This window comes from Manihot esculenta, chromosome 7 (assembly GCF_001659605.2).
Source record: "Manihot esculenta cultivar AM560-2 chromosome 7, M.esculenta_v8, whole genome shotgun sequence".
NCBI lineage: Eukaryota > Viridiplantae > Streptophyta > Magnoliopsida > Malpighiales > Euphorbiaceae > Manihot > Manihot esculenta.
Window position 1 is genome coordinate 30,909,575 of NC_035167.2, and position 20,687 is coordinate 30,930,261.

A 20,687-nucleotide genomic window follows, 5' to 3' on the forward strand; every position below is an offset into this window, starting at 1 on the left:
TTAATTTTTTTTTAAATATAAAAAAGTGTCATATGATTTTATTAATTTTTTATTTAAAAATATATTATTTAATTTGTGTTAAAATAATATCTATGATATTATATTGTCATTAAAAATTAATAATTTTTAAATACCGTAAAAAATATTTATATAAAAATTAATATCATAAATTATTAATTTAACGAGTAAAATTATAATATAATTTTTATATTTTTATTTTTTAATTAATAATTATATTTTAAATATTATATTAGCATTTCGTTATAGTATTAAAAAATTATCACTATTTATTAATAAAATAATATTAGTATTATTTTTATCACAAATTAAACTATATACTCTCAAATAAAAATGAGTAAAGTTATAAAATATTTTATATTTTTTTAAATTTTATTAATATGAGAATTTCATAATTAAATTTAAATTTTATATATTTTTATTAAAATTTAATAATATAAAAAATTATAAGGCCATTCATGTATGAGAAGTTATTCACTAGTAACTTGTCCATTCGATAATATTAAATAAAAAAATCTATTACTAAAATAGATTAGTATTTGAAAAATAGTAATGGATTTTCATTAGTAATTCCGTTACTAATAATATTGGTTAAAAAATACTTGTAATATTTCCTAATTTCTCAATTCAACATCATTTATGCACGTGATTAATATAAAATAGAGAAGTATGAAAACATCAACATGGTAATTTCATAAAAATTTAAACATCATTTGACTTAAAAAAAAAACATCATTATTATTATGTCAATAACTCTAGTTTAAAATGATAAAGTAAATATGTAGTAAAACAAAAAAAAATATTGAGATCGTGAAAATTAGAGGAATAGGTATTTTTGAATATTCGATTCTAACTAAATTTTAATAGAATGAATTTGAGTAATTATAATTAGATTTGGGATGAGTTAGAATTTAAATAAAAAATACTCGTATTCGAATTAGGTATGAGTTTGAATTTAATATAGAGAATACTTCTTTATTCGAATCTGTTTGTATAAATAATTAATTTAATATAAAAAAATATTTTTTAATAATATTTATAAAAAAATTATATATTTTCATTTAAAAAATTAAAACTTAAATATTTTTTAAAAATATTAAAATTTTTAAATTAAAATTATTAATAAAATTTTTTATATAAATTATTAATTAAAATATATAAAATTAAATGAATTCGAATTTATTCAAATAATAATAATTGAAATTATAATAAATTTAAGTAATTTAAATTAATTTTTAATTGAGTTCGAAATAAATTCAAATATTAATTGAATTCAAATTTGAATAGTTTTGTGAATACTTTATCCATTTATATTCTTAGTTGGTATCATATTCTAAATTTCACTATTTTGAAGGCTATGTAAAGGAAGTACTATCACCAACTGAAGGTTGAAGCTACAGGCTAGCTAAACTGGGTTCTGGCTCAATGTGTGCTTAAGCATCTTCCTCGTCTCTAATAGCAATAGCTCTATGTTAATTTTATGTTATTTTTCAAATACTAATCTATTAAATATTTTTGAGAGACTTATTGAAAATAACATAAAATTAAATAAAATTATAATAATCCATTTATATATTATAGTGTAAAAAAATAATAATAAATAATAATTTTAAAATAATTAAAAAAATTAAAAATAGATAAAAATTATAAGATGAAAGAAAGTATTTAAAAGTAATTTTTTAAATTAAAATAGATTTTTTTTTAAGTTTAAGAGTTTAAATAATATTTTTTAAAAAAATTGAGTATTTAAAAATAATATTTTTTTAAAGTTTAAATATTTATTAGGTTATGATTAAAATTAAAATGTATGATAAATAAAAATATTAAGATATATATGTGCAAAGTATACATTTTACTTTTTTTAACCGTCTAAATAAAATTACTATAACTTAATTAAGGAGTATATTTTTTTTTAAATTATATGTGTATATTTATATATTTAAAATAATAATTTAAAATATTTATATAAATTTTAATATCATATTAAATTTAAATTAGAAGTATTTATTCTAGGATTAAAAAAAAAAGGGTAAACTGTAATTTAGTCCCTCTGGTTTAGTGAAATACAACCTTTTGTTCCTCTGTTTTAAAAAATCTTCAATTTAGTCACTGTGATTTTTAAAAACTATGATATTAGTCTCTCCCGTTAGATTTTCAATTAAATCACCGTTAATTTTAGTTAAAAAGACTAAAATACTCATTCTCTCTCATTTCTCTTCCTCTTCCTCTTCTTCATCTTCTTCTCCTTCTCGATCTCCTTCTTCTTCTTCTTCTTCTTCTTCTTGGCAAAGACCCATTTCAATATCCTTGGAGGTTGTTTTTGTCCTTTCAGTTTTCCTCTTCATATCATTGGCTTTAATGCTTTCCAATAGCTAAAAAGTCCAAATCCACAAACCTCAAACACACAGAGATATAGAGAGAAGAAAAATGTCAAGAGAATTTACCCTGTAAACTATAAAATTAATTAGCAATGCAATAAATAATTTTCATGATAGTGTGCAAGCTAAAGGGATAGAGTAGAGTAGTAGACTGTGTACAAAGACATCTGGAGACTAGAACAGGGTGACGTTTTTGGTACTTTGCAGTGGCAGAGACCAAAACATTTAGGTCCACAAGCACAAGCCAAGAAAACCAAGAAATGCTTTAGCTTTTCTATCACTGAAATGGCAATGTATCACTGAAAGAGGAGGAGGAGGAGATCGGGAAGGAGAAGAAGAAGAAGAAGAGGAGGTGGAAGAGAAATGAGAGAGAATGAGTATTTTAGTCTTTTTAACTAAAATTAACGGTGATTTAACTGAAAATCTAATGGGAGGGACTAATGTCGTAGTTTTTAAAAATCACAGTGACTAAATTAAAGATTTTTTAAAATAGAGGGACAAAAGATTGCATTTCACTAAATCAGAGGGACTAAATTATAGTTTACCTAAAAAAAAAGATTAAAGCCGTCAAATCGAGATGAAATTCAAAATATTAATACATAAATACATACAAACTTTCATCCTATAAAAATAAATCATTTTTCATTTACTTTAAATTATAATTTTTTTACCTAATAATTTAATTAATACAATACAAATACATTTATATGTAATATACACTGAAAAATTAGAGGCTCTTTTTATATTTTAATTTAAATATTTAATTATAATTTTAATTTTCACAGTTAATAATTATAATTATTTTATAATAAATATATTATTTAATCTAAAATAACAATATATATAAAATAATTAAAAATAATATATTTAATATAAAATTTTTATAATTATTACTACAAAATAAAACTGTAAATAATTAAATTATTCCATTTCAAAAAAAAATTAAATTATTATTTTTAAAAAATTACTTTTATATATAAAATTAGTTGATATTTAAAAAATAATAAAAATATTGTATTTAGTTGACATGCATTAAACTTTCACAATTTTTAAAAATTATTTAAAATTATATTAAATATAAATATTGAATTAACTCATTCAAAATTTAAAATATTTAAATTAAAATATAAAATAACGATTGAATATTTTTTAAGTCAACTGCCAATGTAATTTAATAATCTGAGTTATTTTATTTTTAATGAGAAATACCAGTAATATATAAAAACACATTTTGTTAGTTTAGTTTTATTAAATATATTTTTTAATTATATAAAATAAAATAAAATAAATATATAATATTTTAATTTTTTAATTTTAATATAATTAACGGATCGGTTCATATATTTTTCAAATCGAATGTTTAAATCCTTCTGTGATTGTGATGATTCATTCAAGAGATTCTTCAATCTATAATTTCATTAATTAATAGGTGAAAAAAAATATTTTAAATATCTAAAATATTTTAATAAGGCTTGAATCTTTATCAATATACATAAAATATTTTGTATCATATAAATTATATTTTTAATATTTGAATCTCAACATAATTAACATATTAACTTTTATATTTTAAAATGGGTAATTTACGATTTAATTCTTAGATATTGCCATTATTAATAAGTCAGTCCCTCTATTTTCAGAAACCTATTAAAACGTTCTTATGTTTTATTTTCGTCAACGAAATAGTCCTTCCGTCCTATTTTCCGTTAAAATTAGATAAAAGAGGAGAGAAAAAATTTTTAAAATCCAATTTTACCCTCAAATAAAACCATTTATTTAGTCCTTGTATATTGTAATTATTAACAAGTTAGTCCTTACATTTTCAAAAATCTATTAAAATATTTTTATCTTTTTTCATATCTATTAAAATGTCCTTATTATTTTTTTCCATCAATGAAATAGTCCATATCTTTTCTCACATCTATTAAAACATCCTTATTGTTTATTTAAGTCAACGAAATAGTCACTCCTCATCATTTCTTTCTGTCAACGAAATCGTCTCTCCCTATATTTTTAGAAATATATTAAAACGTCCTTATTGTTTCTTTTTGTCAACGAAATAGTCCATATCTTTTCTCAGATCTATTAAAACATCCTTATTGTTTCTTTTTATCAACAAAATAGTCCCTATCTTTTCTTTCCTCTTCCTCCTCCTCCTCCTCCTCCTCCTCCGACTCCTCCTCCTCCTCCTCCTCCTCCTCCTCCTCCTCCTCCGAAGAAGAAGAAGAAGAAGAAGAAGAAGAAGAAGAAGAAGAAGAGAAAGAAGAAAAAGAAGAAGAAGGAGAAGAAGAAGAAGAAGAAGGAGAAGAAGAAGAAGAAGGAGAGAAAGAAGAAAAAGAAGAAAAAGAAGAAGAAGAAGTAGAAGAATGAGAAGAAGAAGAAGAAGATAAAGAAGAAAAAGAAGAAAAAGAAGCAAAAGAAGAAAAAGGAGAAGAAGCAGAAGAAGAAGGAGAAAAAACAGAAGCTGAAGAAGAAAAAGGAGAAGAAGCAGAAGAAGAAGAAGCAGAAGAAGAAGAAGCAAAAGGAAGAAGAATTGATGAAGAAGAAAAGGAAGGAGGAGGAGGAGAAAAATAATTGGGGGTAATTTAGTCTTTTACTATATTTTTAACGGTAAAAATAGACAGAAGGACTATTTCGTTGACGGAGAGAAAACATAAGGACGTTTTAATAGGTTTCTGAAAATACAGGGACTGACTTGTTAATAATAGCAATACCTAGGGACTAAATCATAAATTACCCTTTTAAAATTAAAAATTTAAATTATCAATATTCCGTTTATCTTTACGATTCTTCTCTCCATTATAAATATTGGTTTAAAGTTAATAAATAATTAAATTTCTAAAATTATAATTTCTTTTTAAAATATTTTTTTAAAAAATTATAATTTATTTAAAAATTATTTAGTATCATTTAAATATAACTAAAATTATAAATATTTTTTAAAAATTTTGAAATTATCAAGTACTGAAATATTTTAATAAATAGAAATTAAAAAATAAAAAGTGTTAAAATTTTGTTAAATATGATAATATAAATAAAAGTTACGGAGTTAAGTGTTTTTTTTTTTTAAATAAAAAATAAAAAAATTTAAATTTTAATATATATGAAAAAATTAATAAAACTCTAACTTTTTAATATTTTTAATTTAACAATAAAATAATAAAAATATTTTTATGCTTTTAATTATAAAAAGTAAATAAAAATATTAAAATTTAAATTTATTAATAATTATAAAGATATTTAAATGATCAATTTTAAAAAATATAAATAATAATTTATTAATTATATTAAAATTTAAAATTAATATGTAATTTATTTATTTAAAAAATATAATAAAAATATTTATCATTTTTAATAGTAAAAATAAATAAAATAAAAAATTTAAATATTTAATTTTAAAAATATAAAAATTAATTTATTAATTATATTAAAAATTTAAATATAATTTATCCAACATAAATTTATCGTTACGAAATTGTGAGTATAATTTTAAAAATTTTAGAATCCCAAACCAAATGTGAATAGGATAGACGAGAGAATAATTCATACACGCCTTTGTCATGTCTGACCAAACCCACACCTAAACGACCTTTTGACTATTACACCAACCAATCATCAATTGGCGTGTGCTAAGCACGGCGTCGTTTACTGTTTCTCTCTCTCACGGAATTGAATCTATAAATACCAGACTCCCCCGTTTTCTCACAACTCTGATTCCTTCCTTCTACTCTACCTATTCTCTTCTCTCCATAGATTCTTCCCTCGCAGTTCTTGCTCTTCAACTCTTGATTATCATACGTGAAGCAGGTATGCTGTGATTACGCTTTTGGGTTTCTTGAATAGCTTACATTCTCGTGTATTTAATCATCAATAGCTTACATTCTCGTGTATTTTTTCCCTTTTTGAATTTTTTTGTTTTGTTTTTTCATCTGTGCTTGAGAAAATTGATCGATTAAGTTTTTTATCCTTGTTTTGACTTCTTTAGCTTAGTGTTTTATGTTTTAATTACCATGATCGTGATCTGCACTGTGTTAATGTCGAATTTCGTTTGATGGGAGCTTCATTATTTTGGGGAAATTATTGGATTTTTTTTTTGTTGATTTTAGAGGTTTTTTACTTGGTGGATCGTCGTTTTCTGTTTGCGATGCGAATTGGATTGTTGAATTCAAATAGGTTTTTGCGTTTTTGTACGAGTTCAAGCTCTGTAAATTACAGTAATCGTTTAATAGTTTTTTTTTTTTTTGAATGTTTCAGTTCTTCGTAGCATATCTCCTTGCTAATTTTTTTGTTTCCGGAAAACAGTAATTTTGATATTTTTTTTTTTTTTAGAATTGTAAGCTTGCTTGGAGTCCAAGTCTTTGTATAGATATATCTTAGAGGAATGAATTACCAATTTTACTGAAAAAGTGTGAAGCTAAATTGCTTTATTTATGATCGTGCTGTCCAATTCTAATTCTGGGTTCTGAATTTTACTCCATTAACTACAAAAATCTTCTCTTGAAAACGTAATTAGCCCACCGGAAATCACCGTCAAATTCCACAAATAGTATACTTCTAAACAATTTCCGTTTACAAAGCAGCTTTGAATTTATTTTATTTACTTCTTCTTTGATTTCCCAAATTCTAGCTTTATGTCCCAGATAGAAAAGATGTGTTATTATTCTCTTTAATGCTTGCCTGAAACAGTCTCACACTGTTGTTTGCATCAGTTTTGTCTCTGTTGTAACTTGTACGTCATCAAGTATATTTGATCTTTAAGATTTTAACATTTAACTGTTACTGATAAATATGAACCGAGGTTTGTTTTGACCTTTAATGTTGTTCCGCAATGTGTTAAAACTTTTGGCTTCCTATTTGGCATTTTGGATTTCATGTCCATAACATTATGAGCTTTCTTTGCAGGCCAACTTCCTTCCTGTTAAAGATGGACTTTTTCTTCAGAGGCCCAAATGATGACTCTGTACCTTCTCAGCATGACATTCTTAGGTGTCCCTTTTTGAGGAACATTAATGAGCCCACTAATTTCTCCTTCCGCTCATCCACGCCTTTTCCAATGCCTGTAAGTTATTATTATGTTTACCATGTTTCTTATTTTTCATCATTTTATTTGAGTCTCATTTTTACGTGCTTAAATGTTGCCTATTCTTCTTTTACATTGTGCTTTTTGGAATAAAACCATTTGGAACAAGATAATTGTGATGCTACTTAGAGCCAGCATGGTTAAAATATATATGAAACTTCATTTTTCACCTTAATCCGATTGCAGCTGTCTCACTGTCATGATAGTTTATTCCTGCAAGGATGGTTGCTGACCTGAACCATTGCCAGATTTAATTGACATTTGACACTAGTTAAATGAAATTAGGTCACTTCTGAAATTTTTAACTTTTTACTCCTTTTGCCAGGTCCGCAAAGGCAAAGGTCCAATTTTTGAAGATGGTCCAAATTTTGATATGGCGTTCAGGCTATTCCATGGGCATGATGGAGTTGTCCCACTTTCTGGGGGATCATTCTCAAGTTCTGATAAAGAAGATTGCCAACCAACCCTTCCTGAGTTCAATCCTTTAGCCGCAAAGGCGGCTACCATCAGTCTTTCATCCTTTGGACCTGGGGGACCCTTCAGCTTTGACTCATTTTCAAAGAAGTGGAAGAATGAAAAGCGTAACTCTAAATCATCCAAAAAGAAGTCATCTTCAAAGGTATTCTTTCTTACTTTCTTGCCTATGAGTGCAATTATTTCTTTTACTGTATATTGAAATGTAATTTAGCACCCTTTAAGTTTCTTAAAATTTTTCATGTACTGGAAAAGTGTTAAACCATTTGAGATATGTTTATATTTCGAAATCTATGAAAATTTTTAGAACTTCATATCATGTCTGAATTGCTCTCCTGAGTGCTTTTATGCTGATTTTTCAGGGAGGACAAACAGATCACGAGGCATCAAGCAATGAATGGTTGCAAACTGGAAATTGCCCAATTGCAAAGTCATATCGAGCAGTTAGCAGTGTCCTGCCACTTGTTGCAAAAGTTTTCCAGCCCCCGCCAGGAATGAAGCTCAGGTGCCCACCCGCTGTTGTTGCAGCCCGAGCAGCTATATCACGAACTGCTTTTGCTAAGAACCTTCGGCCTCAACCCTTGCCCGCCAAAATTCTGGTGATTGGGATGTTGGGCATGGCTGCAAATGTTCCTTTAGGAATATGGAGGGAGCACACTCAAAAGTTTTCAGTATCATGGTTTACAGCTGTCCATGCAGCAGTTCCTTTCATAGCCATGCTTCGGAAGTCCATCTTGATGCCAAAATCAGCCATGGCATTTACCATCGCAGCATCTGTGTTAGGACAGGTTATTGGATCTAGGGCAGAGAGATACAGGCTCAAGGCAGTAGCTTCAAGGGAAATGTCTCTTGCAGAAACTCCTATAAGTGGTTCAAGTCAGTTACAAATTGTTTCTGTTAAAGGAGGACATTGTGGAAATCTGGTCGAGCATCCAATTTCGCTTCAGGTTGCGAGGAATTCTTCATCAGCCGGTGTGTTTTGCTGATTCCTTCTCCTGCCTCTTATAGATCCAATGTTTCTTGGAGTCCACAGATTGTAATTCTTTTTTTTTTTTCAGCACTTATGTGTTTTCCTTGATTATGGTCTCGTTTAGTGTAAGAAATAATTGGAGAAATAAAGACTAGAGTGAAGAAAAGAATGATTTGTTGAGGAATCTGTTGTTGATTTTAAAAGTTGTCTACCTATGAATAGAATGGAATGGAATGAAATGTATGGCTATGAGAATCCTCTGATACCATATTTCATGGATACAACATAAGTCCTACACAGATTCATGCATTTGGATATTTAGTTACATAGTTAATAGAGTATCTTTTTTCTCAACATAAACAACATCTATTCAGATAAAAATAGTTATTTAATTATATTTTAAATTATATATTTAACTATTTATTATAATTATTAATATATAATTTTATATTTTTTAATTTTAATTTATTTTATATAATATAATGTATCTAAATTTAATTTTCTATTTATAAAAATATGTACCTATTTCAATATGGACCATAGAAGAATCTGTTGAATTTTCAACAAAGCTAGCAGGCATATTGGATTTGGCAACTTGCCGTTTTATTTGAAAATCACGTTGGTGCAGGTCAACCAATGGCAGGCGCATCTGCTATCTCAAAGCATGAGTTGTGAAATATTAGAATTAATTCATTAAATATTTGAATTAAATTTTATTTTATCAAATATTTAAATTTATAAAAATTAAATATAAACTAATCATATTAATATCTTATTAAAAAATAAAATAACTGTAATATCAATCGTACCATAAATTTTATTGATTATATTGTGAAATTTCATACATTGACCCAAGAAAGTTCAGAGCAAGTTCATAATCCAAGTAACGTGGCTGCCACATCCAAGTAATTGTGGTTGACTAATGAAGGTCAAAGTTGTAAATAAAATAGGTTCATTATTATAATTATTAGGAAATTGGCCATGCAAAAAGCACGTGGCCAATAAAATTTTAATATTTTTAAATTAAACATATAAAAATAAATTAGTATATATCTTAAATTTAATAGTTAGTTACTTCACGTTTTAGTTTATTAGTTTTCATATAAACTAAACTTAAATTATTTTATAAATTTGATTATATTCATTATGAAATTTTAATTAAAAGGCTTAGCTAAAGTATATAATTATTTTCATTATTTAAAATACAATAATCTGAAAAGCATAAAGATAATAGAAAATAAAAATATATATATATTTATGTGTTAGATAAAAACTATAGATATATAAAATAATTATATATGATTTTTTTTTAATAAAAAAATAGAATTAGAGAGTAGAATCTGAAATTTCTCATATTTACTAAAATATATTTACCACCAGACTGACTCTATCAATATGAAATAATTATATATATTAACTACATTATAACGTGTTGTGATTTATCTATTTACAACATATCTGAAAATATGACATTTTGAGGGCTTATTGAATTTATCTGACGTTTTAACGTTCTATCAATTTGCATAGTTTAAGACTATATAAGACTTAGAAATCATTGTCTGATGTTGAGAAGGATCATTCTGCTTATATAATATCAAGTAAAAGGCTTGTCATCCTAATCTCCATTTCCCACCCAACAGATTTCTAAACCCTCAAATCTTAATCTCCATTGTCATAACAATGGCTCCTAAGCGAATCTTACAGTCTTTCTCATGTACAGACACTTACAACCACATTGTCAAAAGAGTGAAGTACTTCGAAGAATTCAATCCTGAAGAAGAACAAGAAGATGATGATGAAGACCCTGAAGAGGAATTTCAAGAAGAAGAGGTTGAAGAATTTGAGTTATTAAATGAATAAAACTTAGAAGAAGCATGCTTCCAAGACTATTTTATGAAAGTGCATGGTAATCATGAAGAACAAGGAGATGATAAATTCGAATTCTGACATCACTAGTATCAATCCAAGAAGTTAAGACAAGATCATCAATTCTGAAGCAAAAGACAAGGCTGATGGTGAGGAGTTGTGGTCTAAGTATCCACGGCTCAATGAATCGTTGAAGCTGAAGCAATTTTCTGAGTACACACTGCCAGATTCTGGAACTAATTGTGTCAAGGAAAGCTTGAGCTGTATTGGGAATTTGAAGGCAAAGGAACTAGAAGATAAGTGGAAAAAATTGCAGGCGGCTGAAACTGAGGTGAAGCTCATGCGAGCAAACTTGATACAGCAGCAGACACAACTCATATTGGATTTAATCAGTTAGTTTTATTTTATAATTTTTTTTTTTGGTAACTATTATTTTAATGATTAGGAAATTGCCCATGGGAAAGAACGTAGTTAATAAAAATTTAAATATTTTTATAAAATTAAAGTTGCCTTGAGTCTGTCTTTGTAAAATTAAGGAAAAAGCTTATCCCTGCAAAACAAAAGAAAATCAACTTATGAATATGCTTTGGATGTTTAAGGGTTAAGCTAATTAGGAGAGCTAATCACTATAGATTGCATACATTCATAGTGTGAGAGAATTGGATTGTCCTTTTTTTTTTTTTATGAATCTAAATTTGTTGAATCAATCCTAATCCTTTGTTAATAGGGATATTTTTAGATTTTCTGATAATTGGTCATTTCCTCGATTAGAGACCGCATTATTTGATTTTTAATTTAAAATTAAAAAAATTGATTAAATTGAATTAATTTAAAATTTTAATTTTTTTTATTTATTTCAGTTTGATTTGATTTTTAATTTTAAAAATTATAATTATTTCAGATTGATTCGATTTTGATAAAAAAAAATTAAAAAAATTAAACCAAAATCGATTAGTGAAAATAATTTATTATTTTCAATAATATAGAGATTAGATTATATAAAGTTAAAATATTTTAATTAAATTTTAAAATATTAAAATTAAAGTGTAAAAAATAAAAAATTTATTTAAAGTTTAAACCGTTTAAATCGAATCAAATCAAATTAGATAATTTCGATTTGATTTAATTTCTAATCAAAATTGATTTGATTTAATTTTTATAGATACTAAAATTTTAATTTTTAGTTTATTCAGTTTAATTTTAAATCGAACCGATCGAATACTATTCTCAATATTCAATGAAAATTTACCGGTTTATGCTGGCCGGGTGAATAGGTTGGATCAGGGATACTGTGTGATGATCTGAGATCCAATAGAATAGGGTTTTACAAGGGTTTTTCTATTACAGAATAAAGCTTAAGCTTTCTGAGGAGGGGACTCCTCTTTTATACATTGTCTTGCTTGCTGGTGACGTGTAAAGGTCTCTCCAGGATTGGGCCACGCGTCTCTGCCATGCGGATTCGGAGGTACTAGGGTATCAGCCGCCTGCTCCATGCGTAACGGCCTCTGATTCTCCTCGTGCGTACGTTCGAGCGGATCTGCCAGGCTGTCTGGTGAATATTATTCCGGATCCTGGGCTGGGCTGAGAGTTGGGCCGGATGCTAAGCCTGAGTGGAGAGGGCCTGCTTCGTGCGGGCCGGGCCGGCTTGAGTGAGGAAGATGGGTCGAGCCCGGCCTTGAAGGTTGGATGAGCCAGGCTTGTTATGTATATCAGGTGTGTGGGCCTCTACGTCATGGGCCTTGGGCTGTGGTCAAGCCCCTGGTCCGGGGTGAAGGAATCCAGCGGTCATCAATTGCCCCTTCACCTTCTCGGCAGTTATTGCTCCAACTGCCGAGGGGGTGAATACCAAGAACTATTATGATCGCGTCTGTTCGGGTTCAGGTGCCTTAATAACATCCTTTCATCTTTCAGTCGTTGCGCAGTTTCTGAATTCTATCTGCTCTTTCCTCTTTCTGTCTTTTCTCTATTCTTCTTGTCCTCTGCCGCCTTTACTTTCTTGTCATCATTATCTGGACATCTCCTTTCTTTCCTTTTCTGTGAATATCTTTTAGAAATCTGACACCATTAGCTTAGAGTCTAGTGTAGCTCTGCCCCGTGCTAAGTCCTCAGGCTCCGAGTATATATCAGCGCCAGCTTTTCTTCATTCTTGAGCCTTCTGTTGAAGCGAGAAATTCTTGTTTTATCTGTGGCAGGTCTATCCGACGCCTTCTTCAAACAGATTGCCTTGTGCCCCAGAGGTTTGCCTTGATTGTGCTCTTATCATCTTAAGGGAGAACTGTTTCTGACTTGTCCCTGTTTTGAAACTTTTTGCAGTTCCTGAGATAAAAATGGGTCAGTTCAAAATTCTTGAAAATTTGATGTTACCTCTAAGGCGTCTGGATGGTGCATTGAAGATCCTTCGGGTATGGCAGTCGAAGGGTGGGACCATTCGGCAAGCTGCTGAAACTGCTTTACCCAGGTCGTCTGGCCGGCCTCCTCCTCTGCTTGTTGTCCGGGCTCCAGAGAAGTTCTGGGCTGTTGAGGGGTTCGCTCTAACTTCGCCTTTTTCCGCAGAGAAACAGGGAATTTCCTCGATGCCCCTGTTGTCCTCTTTTGATATAAATGGGAGTGGCGCCGGCGCTCAGCTTGTTGTTCTTTTTGATGTGAAGTACCAGTATTATTATTCCCTTTGGTGTGAAGTACCAGTATTACGTGAGACTGGGATCTGCTGCACTCAGTCAGGTCTCCAGCGATTTCTTCGAATGTGTACTTCGCGATCTCTTCGGGGCCGTAGCCTCGAAGACTTATGTTTTTCATGTGTGGTGCACGGCCGGCATACAATATCTGAGCTTGTTCGAATGTACCGTGCATCACACTCGGGTAACCGAACGTTTGCCCAGGGGGACAGTGAGAAATGCTTATGGGAATCAACTTGTTCAGTTCCCCTATAATAGCGGGACAGATCTTGGCCTTTTCTGCCAAACTCACATTCCGAGCTGTGAGAATTCCTCCGGGCTGAAGACCAGAGTAGTAGGATAGGTGATAACGATGTAATCGTAGATGATGATGTATGTGGTTATGTAAATCCTTTAAGGATAGTCTTTCATCCCGTAGTGTAGGCCTTTGTAACGTGCTGTAATGTACTTTTCTTTTAATGAAGTTCTTGTTCTGCTCTCATGCTTAAGCTGTTCTTCTTTTATCATGTGTGAAATACTTTAGATTGCTCGCCTTATAATTTTAACCAACTGAGCTCTGTCCTGCTTTTTCCCGAGCTGATCTAACCTATCTGCGAGCTCTGATGAGTTGAACTCCGGATCCACTTAGCCAACTGGGCTTTCAAGTTTCCGAACTGGACTGTCTGACCGACCTGTGAGCTCGGTCTTTACTTCGATGAATTGAGCTTTGAGTCTCCTTCATCCGACCGGGCTCTCAGGTCATGTTGTCCGAGCTGGACTGACCGACCCGAGAGTTCTGTCTTTGCTTAGTGAAATGAGCTCTGAGTTTCCTTTAGCTGGCCGAGCTCCCAAGTCATGCTGTCCGAGCTGGACTAATCCGACCTCTGAGCTCGGCTTCTGATGAGTTAAACTCTAAGCTCTCAGCTCAGTATGGATCCGAGGTATCCTTGTCGTCTCTTTCCGATCTCGTAACCCTTGTTTTAACAACAAGTCAAATCTTATATGTATTCTACGTGATGAGTAGGTCTAACCTTTATCATGCTTTCATCTGCTTGCATCTTTGAGTTTTTCCTTCTATTTCCTTGATACTTACCACGGATGTGGTGAAGTGATGAATCTTGTGGGTTAAGTTGTCTTGGCTGGAAATCAGGTCCGAACAAGTTGGACTTGCCTGGGCTTTTAAGTGATGGGCTATCATTGTGGACCTGGCCCTTGATAGATGTAGACAAGCCCAGCGATCATCCTTTTGCCCCTTTACCTTCTCTCCGGTTATTACTTAACCGTTGAGAGGGTAAACTTCGAGAGCAATTAATGATCGCGCCGCTCCAAGACAAAACTGTTCAGATCAACGTTCCGTCTCATCATTGCCTTTCATTTCGAATTCTTTCTGTCTTCTGAAGAAATTAGCTCTCTTCTACTCTCTGTCTCCCTGCAACTCCTTCTGCTTTTCTCACCTTATTGCATTTTTAGGTACGCTTCCTTGTTCTTCCATGGCAAGTTTAAAGCTTCCTGATGTTTTTGACCTTGAGTCGCATATTACACCTTCCAACATAACTAATCACATTTCCCGGAGGCTTTTAGATACTCCGTTGTATCTTATTCGAGCACCTCTTCCAAATGAGAGGATAGTTCTTCCTTACCCTCGCCCTCCTGATTTGGTGGATCCCCAAGAGGTTCGTAGCATAGTGTTTTTCCTGAAGCAGAGAGAATTTGGTCTACCGTTGCCTTTTACCCCTTTCTTTGTTGAGGTCTTTGAATACTTTGGGGTAACTCCTCGAATGTTATCCCCAAATTCCATTTTATTCATGTCCTGTTTCGAGTCTATCTGTCTAGGTTGGGGTTTCGCACCTACGGCCTGTCTGTTTGTCACTTTTTTCCGCCTGGTTAGGGCGAAGCAAAACTTCTATTACTTTTCCCCCTGTAATGGGCTGTCTCTTCTTACGGGCTACAAGGATTCTATAAAGGGATGGGTAGAGAATTTTCTTGTGGCCGAGTTAAAACTAGGGTCCTGCCGATCGTGGGATGTGGACCTAAGGTGGGGGGAGATCTATCCGGGCTGCAACGATCTGCCCGAATTGAGTCTTATTGAGCAGGTCGGGCTGCTTCGACTGACTTCCGTTGAGAGGAAGTATGATGTCGAGAAGTGTATGTTTGCGTCCAACCTTAGGGATATCCGGGACACGGGTATAGTGCTTTGTCCGGCTATTTTGTTTTTTCTTTGCTCATAACATCAGGAAGTATGCTGACTCTTTATAACTTCGTGTTTCTTGCAGCTTCTGAGGTTAGAATGGATGGCATCAAATTCCCCAAGAATTTTGACCTGTCTCGGGAGAACATGCATGCAATTTTTGACGCCTTTGGGGATGGGCGTTCTGTAACTGAGATTGCTGCAGAGCTGGCTCAGGCCGCTTCCTCCAAGAAGGTCAGCCGACCTCCCGTCAAAGCTTCTTCTCGAACTTCCAAGCCGAGTTCTCGTAGCATCAAATCAGCTCGGCCATCTAGCCATGGTGGGTCGAGCTCAACCTCGACGCCTGCTGAAGGATCTAGATCCGTTCCAGCCTCCTCAGAGGTCGTGGGGGGAACTTCCCTAGCTATTGTGGAGCAGACCCAAGCTACTGAACAAGTGGGGCAGGGTGCCGTCCATTCTACTGAGGGGGTGTTAGGGGGGAAATTTAAGTCCCCTGTTGAAGACAAGGAGACCTCTGGGACAGGGATGGAGATCATCCTCCTAGAGGATCAAAGTCCAGAGGTTTCTGGTGAAGGTGCCCCTGCCCCTGTGAGGACTGAGCCTGAGGGATCTGAGGGTGTCCCCTCAAAGACCGGGGGCAAGCGTCCGACCCCTTCTGGAACGCCTGTCCCATCTCCTGCTCGGAAGAAATCCAAGACTGCTGCGGGTCCTTCCCCACCTCTTTCTACCATTGGGAAAGGGAAGGGTGTTTCTTCTGTTCCTTCGTCGTCCCCTACTGACAACATTCTGGACCTGTCAGGCATTTCCTCTGAGTCTCCGGCCTCTGCTGTTGCCGCACTTCTCCGGGAGCGGATGTTCGGCGGGATAACAGAGGCTTCGGATCCTCGTCTTCTGGCCCTGACTGGTCACTTGGCCAGTTCTACCAAGGAGCAGGTGTCCTTCCAATCTCGCTCTCGTGAGGAGCTCGGATCTACGATTGGAGAAATGCTTCTGATGGTAAGTTATTTTTTCTTGCCACTTCTCTTTGAGTTTGCTTTGTTTCTTTTCTTGACAATTGTTCTTCCGTACTAGATGTTAGGCCTGGTTATGGAGGTGGATGCCCGTGACCTCTCTCTCCGAGAGTCCGTGGACCGCCGGATCGAAGAAGCGCGTCGCGATGAAAACCTGACTGCCACCAGCGACGCGAGGGGCCACCTGGCAGCCGCCCGGGAGCAGATCCAGTCTCTCCAGGTGGAGTTACATTCTGCGCTGGAAGCCTCTAAAAGAGCTGAGGACAGAGCGGTTGAGGCGGCAGAGCATAGCAAATCCCTGGAATCAGAGCTGTCTCGTACTCGCAGGGTTCTCCAGGAGTCTGATGAGAGGGCAGCTGAAGTGGAAGCTCGTTGTGTAGAGGTTGTAAAACAGCTGTCCTCTATGACAACGGCCCTTCAGGAGAGGGATGAGGCTGTTGGCCAAAAAGCCGAGGTCCAGCGCCAACATGAGGCCTTAAAAGCTGATTTTGAGGGGCTTCAAGCGCACCTGAATGAGGTGAAGGCTCAGAGGGAAAGTGCCCTAGCCCGGGTGGAGGTCCTTGAGCAGGAATTGGGCACAAGTTCTGAACGTATCAAAGATCTGTCTTCATCGGCTGAAGAGTTCAACCTTCGCCAACAACAGCTGAAAAATGAAGTCAGGGCTTTGGAACGTAAATGTTTAGCCCTGCTTGAGGTGGTAATGTATGCCGAAGGGAAGGCTCAGCTGAAGCGTGAACAGTATATAGCGGAGTATCAGGAGTCTGATGAGCTGAAGGTTAAAATTGATCAGGCCTGTGAAGCTCATCTTCAGGACTACAAAGACTCTTCTGAGTTTGAGGAATTTGTAGCCGAGGCTTGTGAAGAATATCTTGATGAGTATAAAGCTTCTAGTGAAATGAAACAGGCTATCATTGATAAGGCCTACCGCATGTATGTAACTGGCTACAATCGCGGTTTAAGAGAAGGTAGACAGGCTCCTGATATTCCTTTGGCCAAGCTTCGTAGGCGCGAAGTGGACTCAGATGGCGAGTCAGTGCTATACGGGGAGGATGATTTCCCTTTGCCCCGAGGAGATTCTCGGAGGAACATAGACCGGCCAGCTGAGTCTTCGTCAGGGGAATCCGAGATAGGGTCGGAGGAGGATGATCCTGATTCTGAGAAAGACGGCTTCCACCTTGGGTCAGAAGTTGCCCCTACTATTAATGTTGAGAGCTCTGGCCCCAGGGACACCGAGCTTCCTTCGGAGGTGGATGTAAATAGAGATAATGCAGGCGAGGGTGTTCTTACTGATGTAAGTCCTTTAAGGACTATTTATCCGCCTGCCTCGCCGGAGGGATAAATTGTAATATTAATGAAATATTAGTTTCCTTCTTGTTTTTCATATTTCTTGACATTTATCTCTACTTTTCGTATTTGTGATGTAAACTACATATTTTCATTCATAAGCTCTGAATTAATCTTAAGTTGTGAGCTCAGCTCTCAGCTGATAGTCTGAGAGATCAAATCTCATACCGTTTTAATGGCAACTATCATGTCATTTTTTGGCTTTTAGTCCTTCATTCTTGGTTGTGACTTCGTATATTTGTTCCAGATAAACTGATTGAGGCTTTGATTATAGCCTTTTTATCCTCCTAAGGATTTCTTTATTTACGAGTCTTTCTATGGAGGGAGCTCGGCCTTTCTCTTTGGCCTTCGTATCTTGATCCTTTAAGGATATGAGTCTATCCGAGCTGAGAGCTCGGTCTTGGGCCTTTGTGAATATTGGTCCGAGCTGGGAGCTCGACCTTGAGTTTTGTAAGAATATAAGTCTACCCCCCCTTTTTTTTTTTTTTTTTTTTTTTTTTTTTTCAGCTCTGGGCTCTTCTCTTTCCGAGGTCGGAATTGGATTTTATAAGTTGTTCCTGTGGAGAAATTTTTCATTTCGGGAGGCTCTTAAGTCCTTCACCGACCTATTTTTGATCCTAGGAGATCTTACGGGATCCTGGTTTTCTTTGGATTTTCGGGACGACCTCGGGGCCTCGCCGGTTGTTTTTGACTTCAGGAGATCTTACGGGATCCTGTTTTTCTTTGGATTTCCGGGACGACCTCGGGGCCTCGCCGGTTGTTTTTTGTTTCCAGGAGATCTTACGGGATCCTGTTTTTCTTTGAATTTCCGGGACGACCTCGTGGCCTCGCCGGTTGTTTTTGACTTCAGGAGATCTTACGGGATCCTGTTTTTCTTTGAATTTCCGGGACGACCTCGGGGCCTCACCGGTTGTTTTTTGTTTCCAGGAGATCTTACGGGATCCTGTTTTCCTTTGAATTTCCGGGACGACCTCGGGGCCTCGCCGGTTGTTTTTGACTTCAGGAGATCTTACGGGATCCTGTTTTTCTTTGAATTTCCGGGACGACCTCGGGGCCTCGCCGGTTGTTTTGTTTCCAGGAGATCTTACGGGATCCTGTTTTTCTTTGAATTTCCGGGACGACCTCGGGGCCTCGCCGGTTGTTTTGTTTCCAGGAGATCTTACGGGATCCTGTTTTTCTTTGAATTTTCGGGACGACCTCGGGGTCTCGCCGGTTGTTTTTTGTTTCCAGGAGATCTTACGGGATCCTGTTTTTCTTTGGATTTCCGGGACGACCTCGGGGCCTCGCCGGTTGTTTTTTGTTTCCAGGAGATCTTACGGGATCCTGTTTTTCTTTGAATTTCCGGGACGACCTCGGGGCCTCGCCGGTTGTTTTTGACTTCAGGAGATCTTACGGGATCCTGTTTTTCTTTGAATTTCCGGGACGACCTCGGGGCCTCGCCGGTTGTTTTTTGTTTCCAGGAGATCTTACGGGATCCTGTTTTGGATTTTCGGGACGACCTCGGGGCCTCGCCGGTTGTTTGTACAAAATTCAGGCTCATTGGCCTTACTGTCGCTTCGTCATCTCAGCTGGTTTTGTGCCTAGCTGAGGCCTTGTTTCATGTAGAACGTTATTCATAAAGATAATCACATTGTATAAACAATTTTTATTTTCTCATGTCTGTCAAAATACAACGTTTTTCTTTACGAATATTTTCAAGGAAAATACCTTTTTAGGTGCTGGATGTTCCAAGCGTGGGGCTCGGGGTTTCCTTGCATATCTTCGATTCGGTATACCCCGGGCTTAACCACTTTTGTCACCTTGAATGGACCTTCCCAGGTCGGTGCTAGCTTGCCTGCGGCTGCTCTTTTTCCTGTAGCTTCCAGGTTTCTTAAAGTCAGGTCTCCCATCTTCAAGCTTCTTTCTCTGACCTTTTGATTGTAATATCTTGCCGCTCGTTGTTGATAAGCAGCAGTTCGGACTTGGGCTTCTTCCCTAACTTCCTCAAGAGCGTCTAGGTTGCTCCTTAATTTGTCCCCATTAGCGTTCTCACTAACGAATTGAACTCGATGAGTGGGGATCTGCAACTCAACTGGGACTACAGCCTCTGTGCCATAAGCAAGTGCAAACGGGGTTTCTTGAGTGGGCGCTCTGGGAGTAGTTCGGAGTGCCCATAGAGTGCTATTGAGTTCTTCTGCCCAATTCTCCTTTGCGCCATCCAGCCGTTTCTTTAATCCTTGAAGGATAGCTCTATTAGTGACTTCCGTTTGGCCATTAGTCTGAGGGTGAGCCACGGAGGAGAACTTATGCCATATGCCCATGTTCGTCGTAAAGGCTCTGAAAGTGCTGCAGTCAAATTGTCTGCCGTTGTCTGAGATAAGTACTCTTGGTATGCCAAATCTGCAGATGATATGTCCCCATACGAAATATATCATCTTGCGAGCTGTGATTGTGGCTATTGCTTCTGCCTCTGGCCATTTCGAGAAATATTCCACAGCCACCACTACGAATTTCCTTTGCCCCGTAGTCTTGGGGAAAGGTCCCAGGATGTCAATTCCCCATTGTGAGAAAGGCCATGGACTGGATATGCTTGCTTGAGGAGTGGCAGGGGTCCTGATGGCATTAGCAAATCTCTGACATACGTCACACCTCCGGACAAACTCCTCTGCTTCTTTTTTAACAGTGGGCCAGTAGTATCCTTGCCTGAATATTTTGTTAGCTAATGT

At 35.0% G+C, this 20,687-nt stretch overlaps 1 protein-coding gene across 1 annotated transcript; it reads left to right on the forward strand.

Annotated features, from left to right (window-relative positions):
- Positions 1 to 6,081: 6,081 nt before the first annotated feature.
- On the forward strand, positions 6,082 to 9,104 carry LOC110618500. The gene is made up of 4 exons (XM_021761638.2): positions 6,082 to 6,203; positions 7,299 to 7,455; positions 7,802 to 8,095; positions 8,313 to 9,104. Exons 2-4 carry the CDS (start codon positions 7,321 to 7,323, stop codon positions 8,934 to 8,936), a joined length of 1,053 nt encoding a protein of 350 aa, XP_021617330.1. The 5' UTR covers positions 6,082 to 6,203; positions 7,299 to 7,320; the 3' UTR covers positions 8,937 to 9,104.
- The last annotated feature ends 11,583 nt before the right edge of the window (positions 9,105 to 20,687 follow it).

Excerpts from the sequence above, each read along its gene's own strand:
- LOC110618500 (XM_021761638.2), top strand. The coding sequence starts at position 7,321 with ATGGACTTTTTCTTCAGAGGCCCAAATGATGACTCTGTACCTTCTCAG. Across the intron at positions 7,456-7,801 it reads CCACGCCTTTTCCAATGCCT|GTCCGCAAAGGCAAAGGTCC; the intron begins GTAAGTTATTAT and ends TCCTTTTGCCAG. Across the intron at positions 8,096-8,312 it reads AAAAGAAGTCATCTTCAAAG|GGAGGACAAACAGATCACGA; the intron begins GTATTCTTTCTT and ends CTGATTTTTCAG.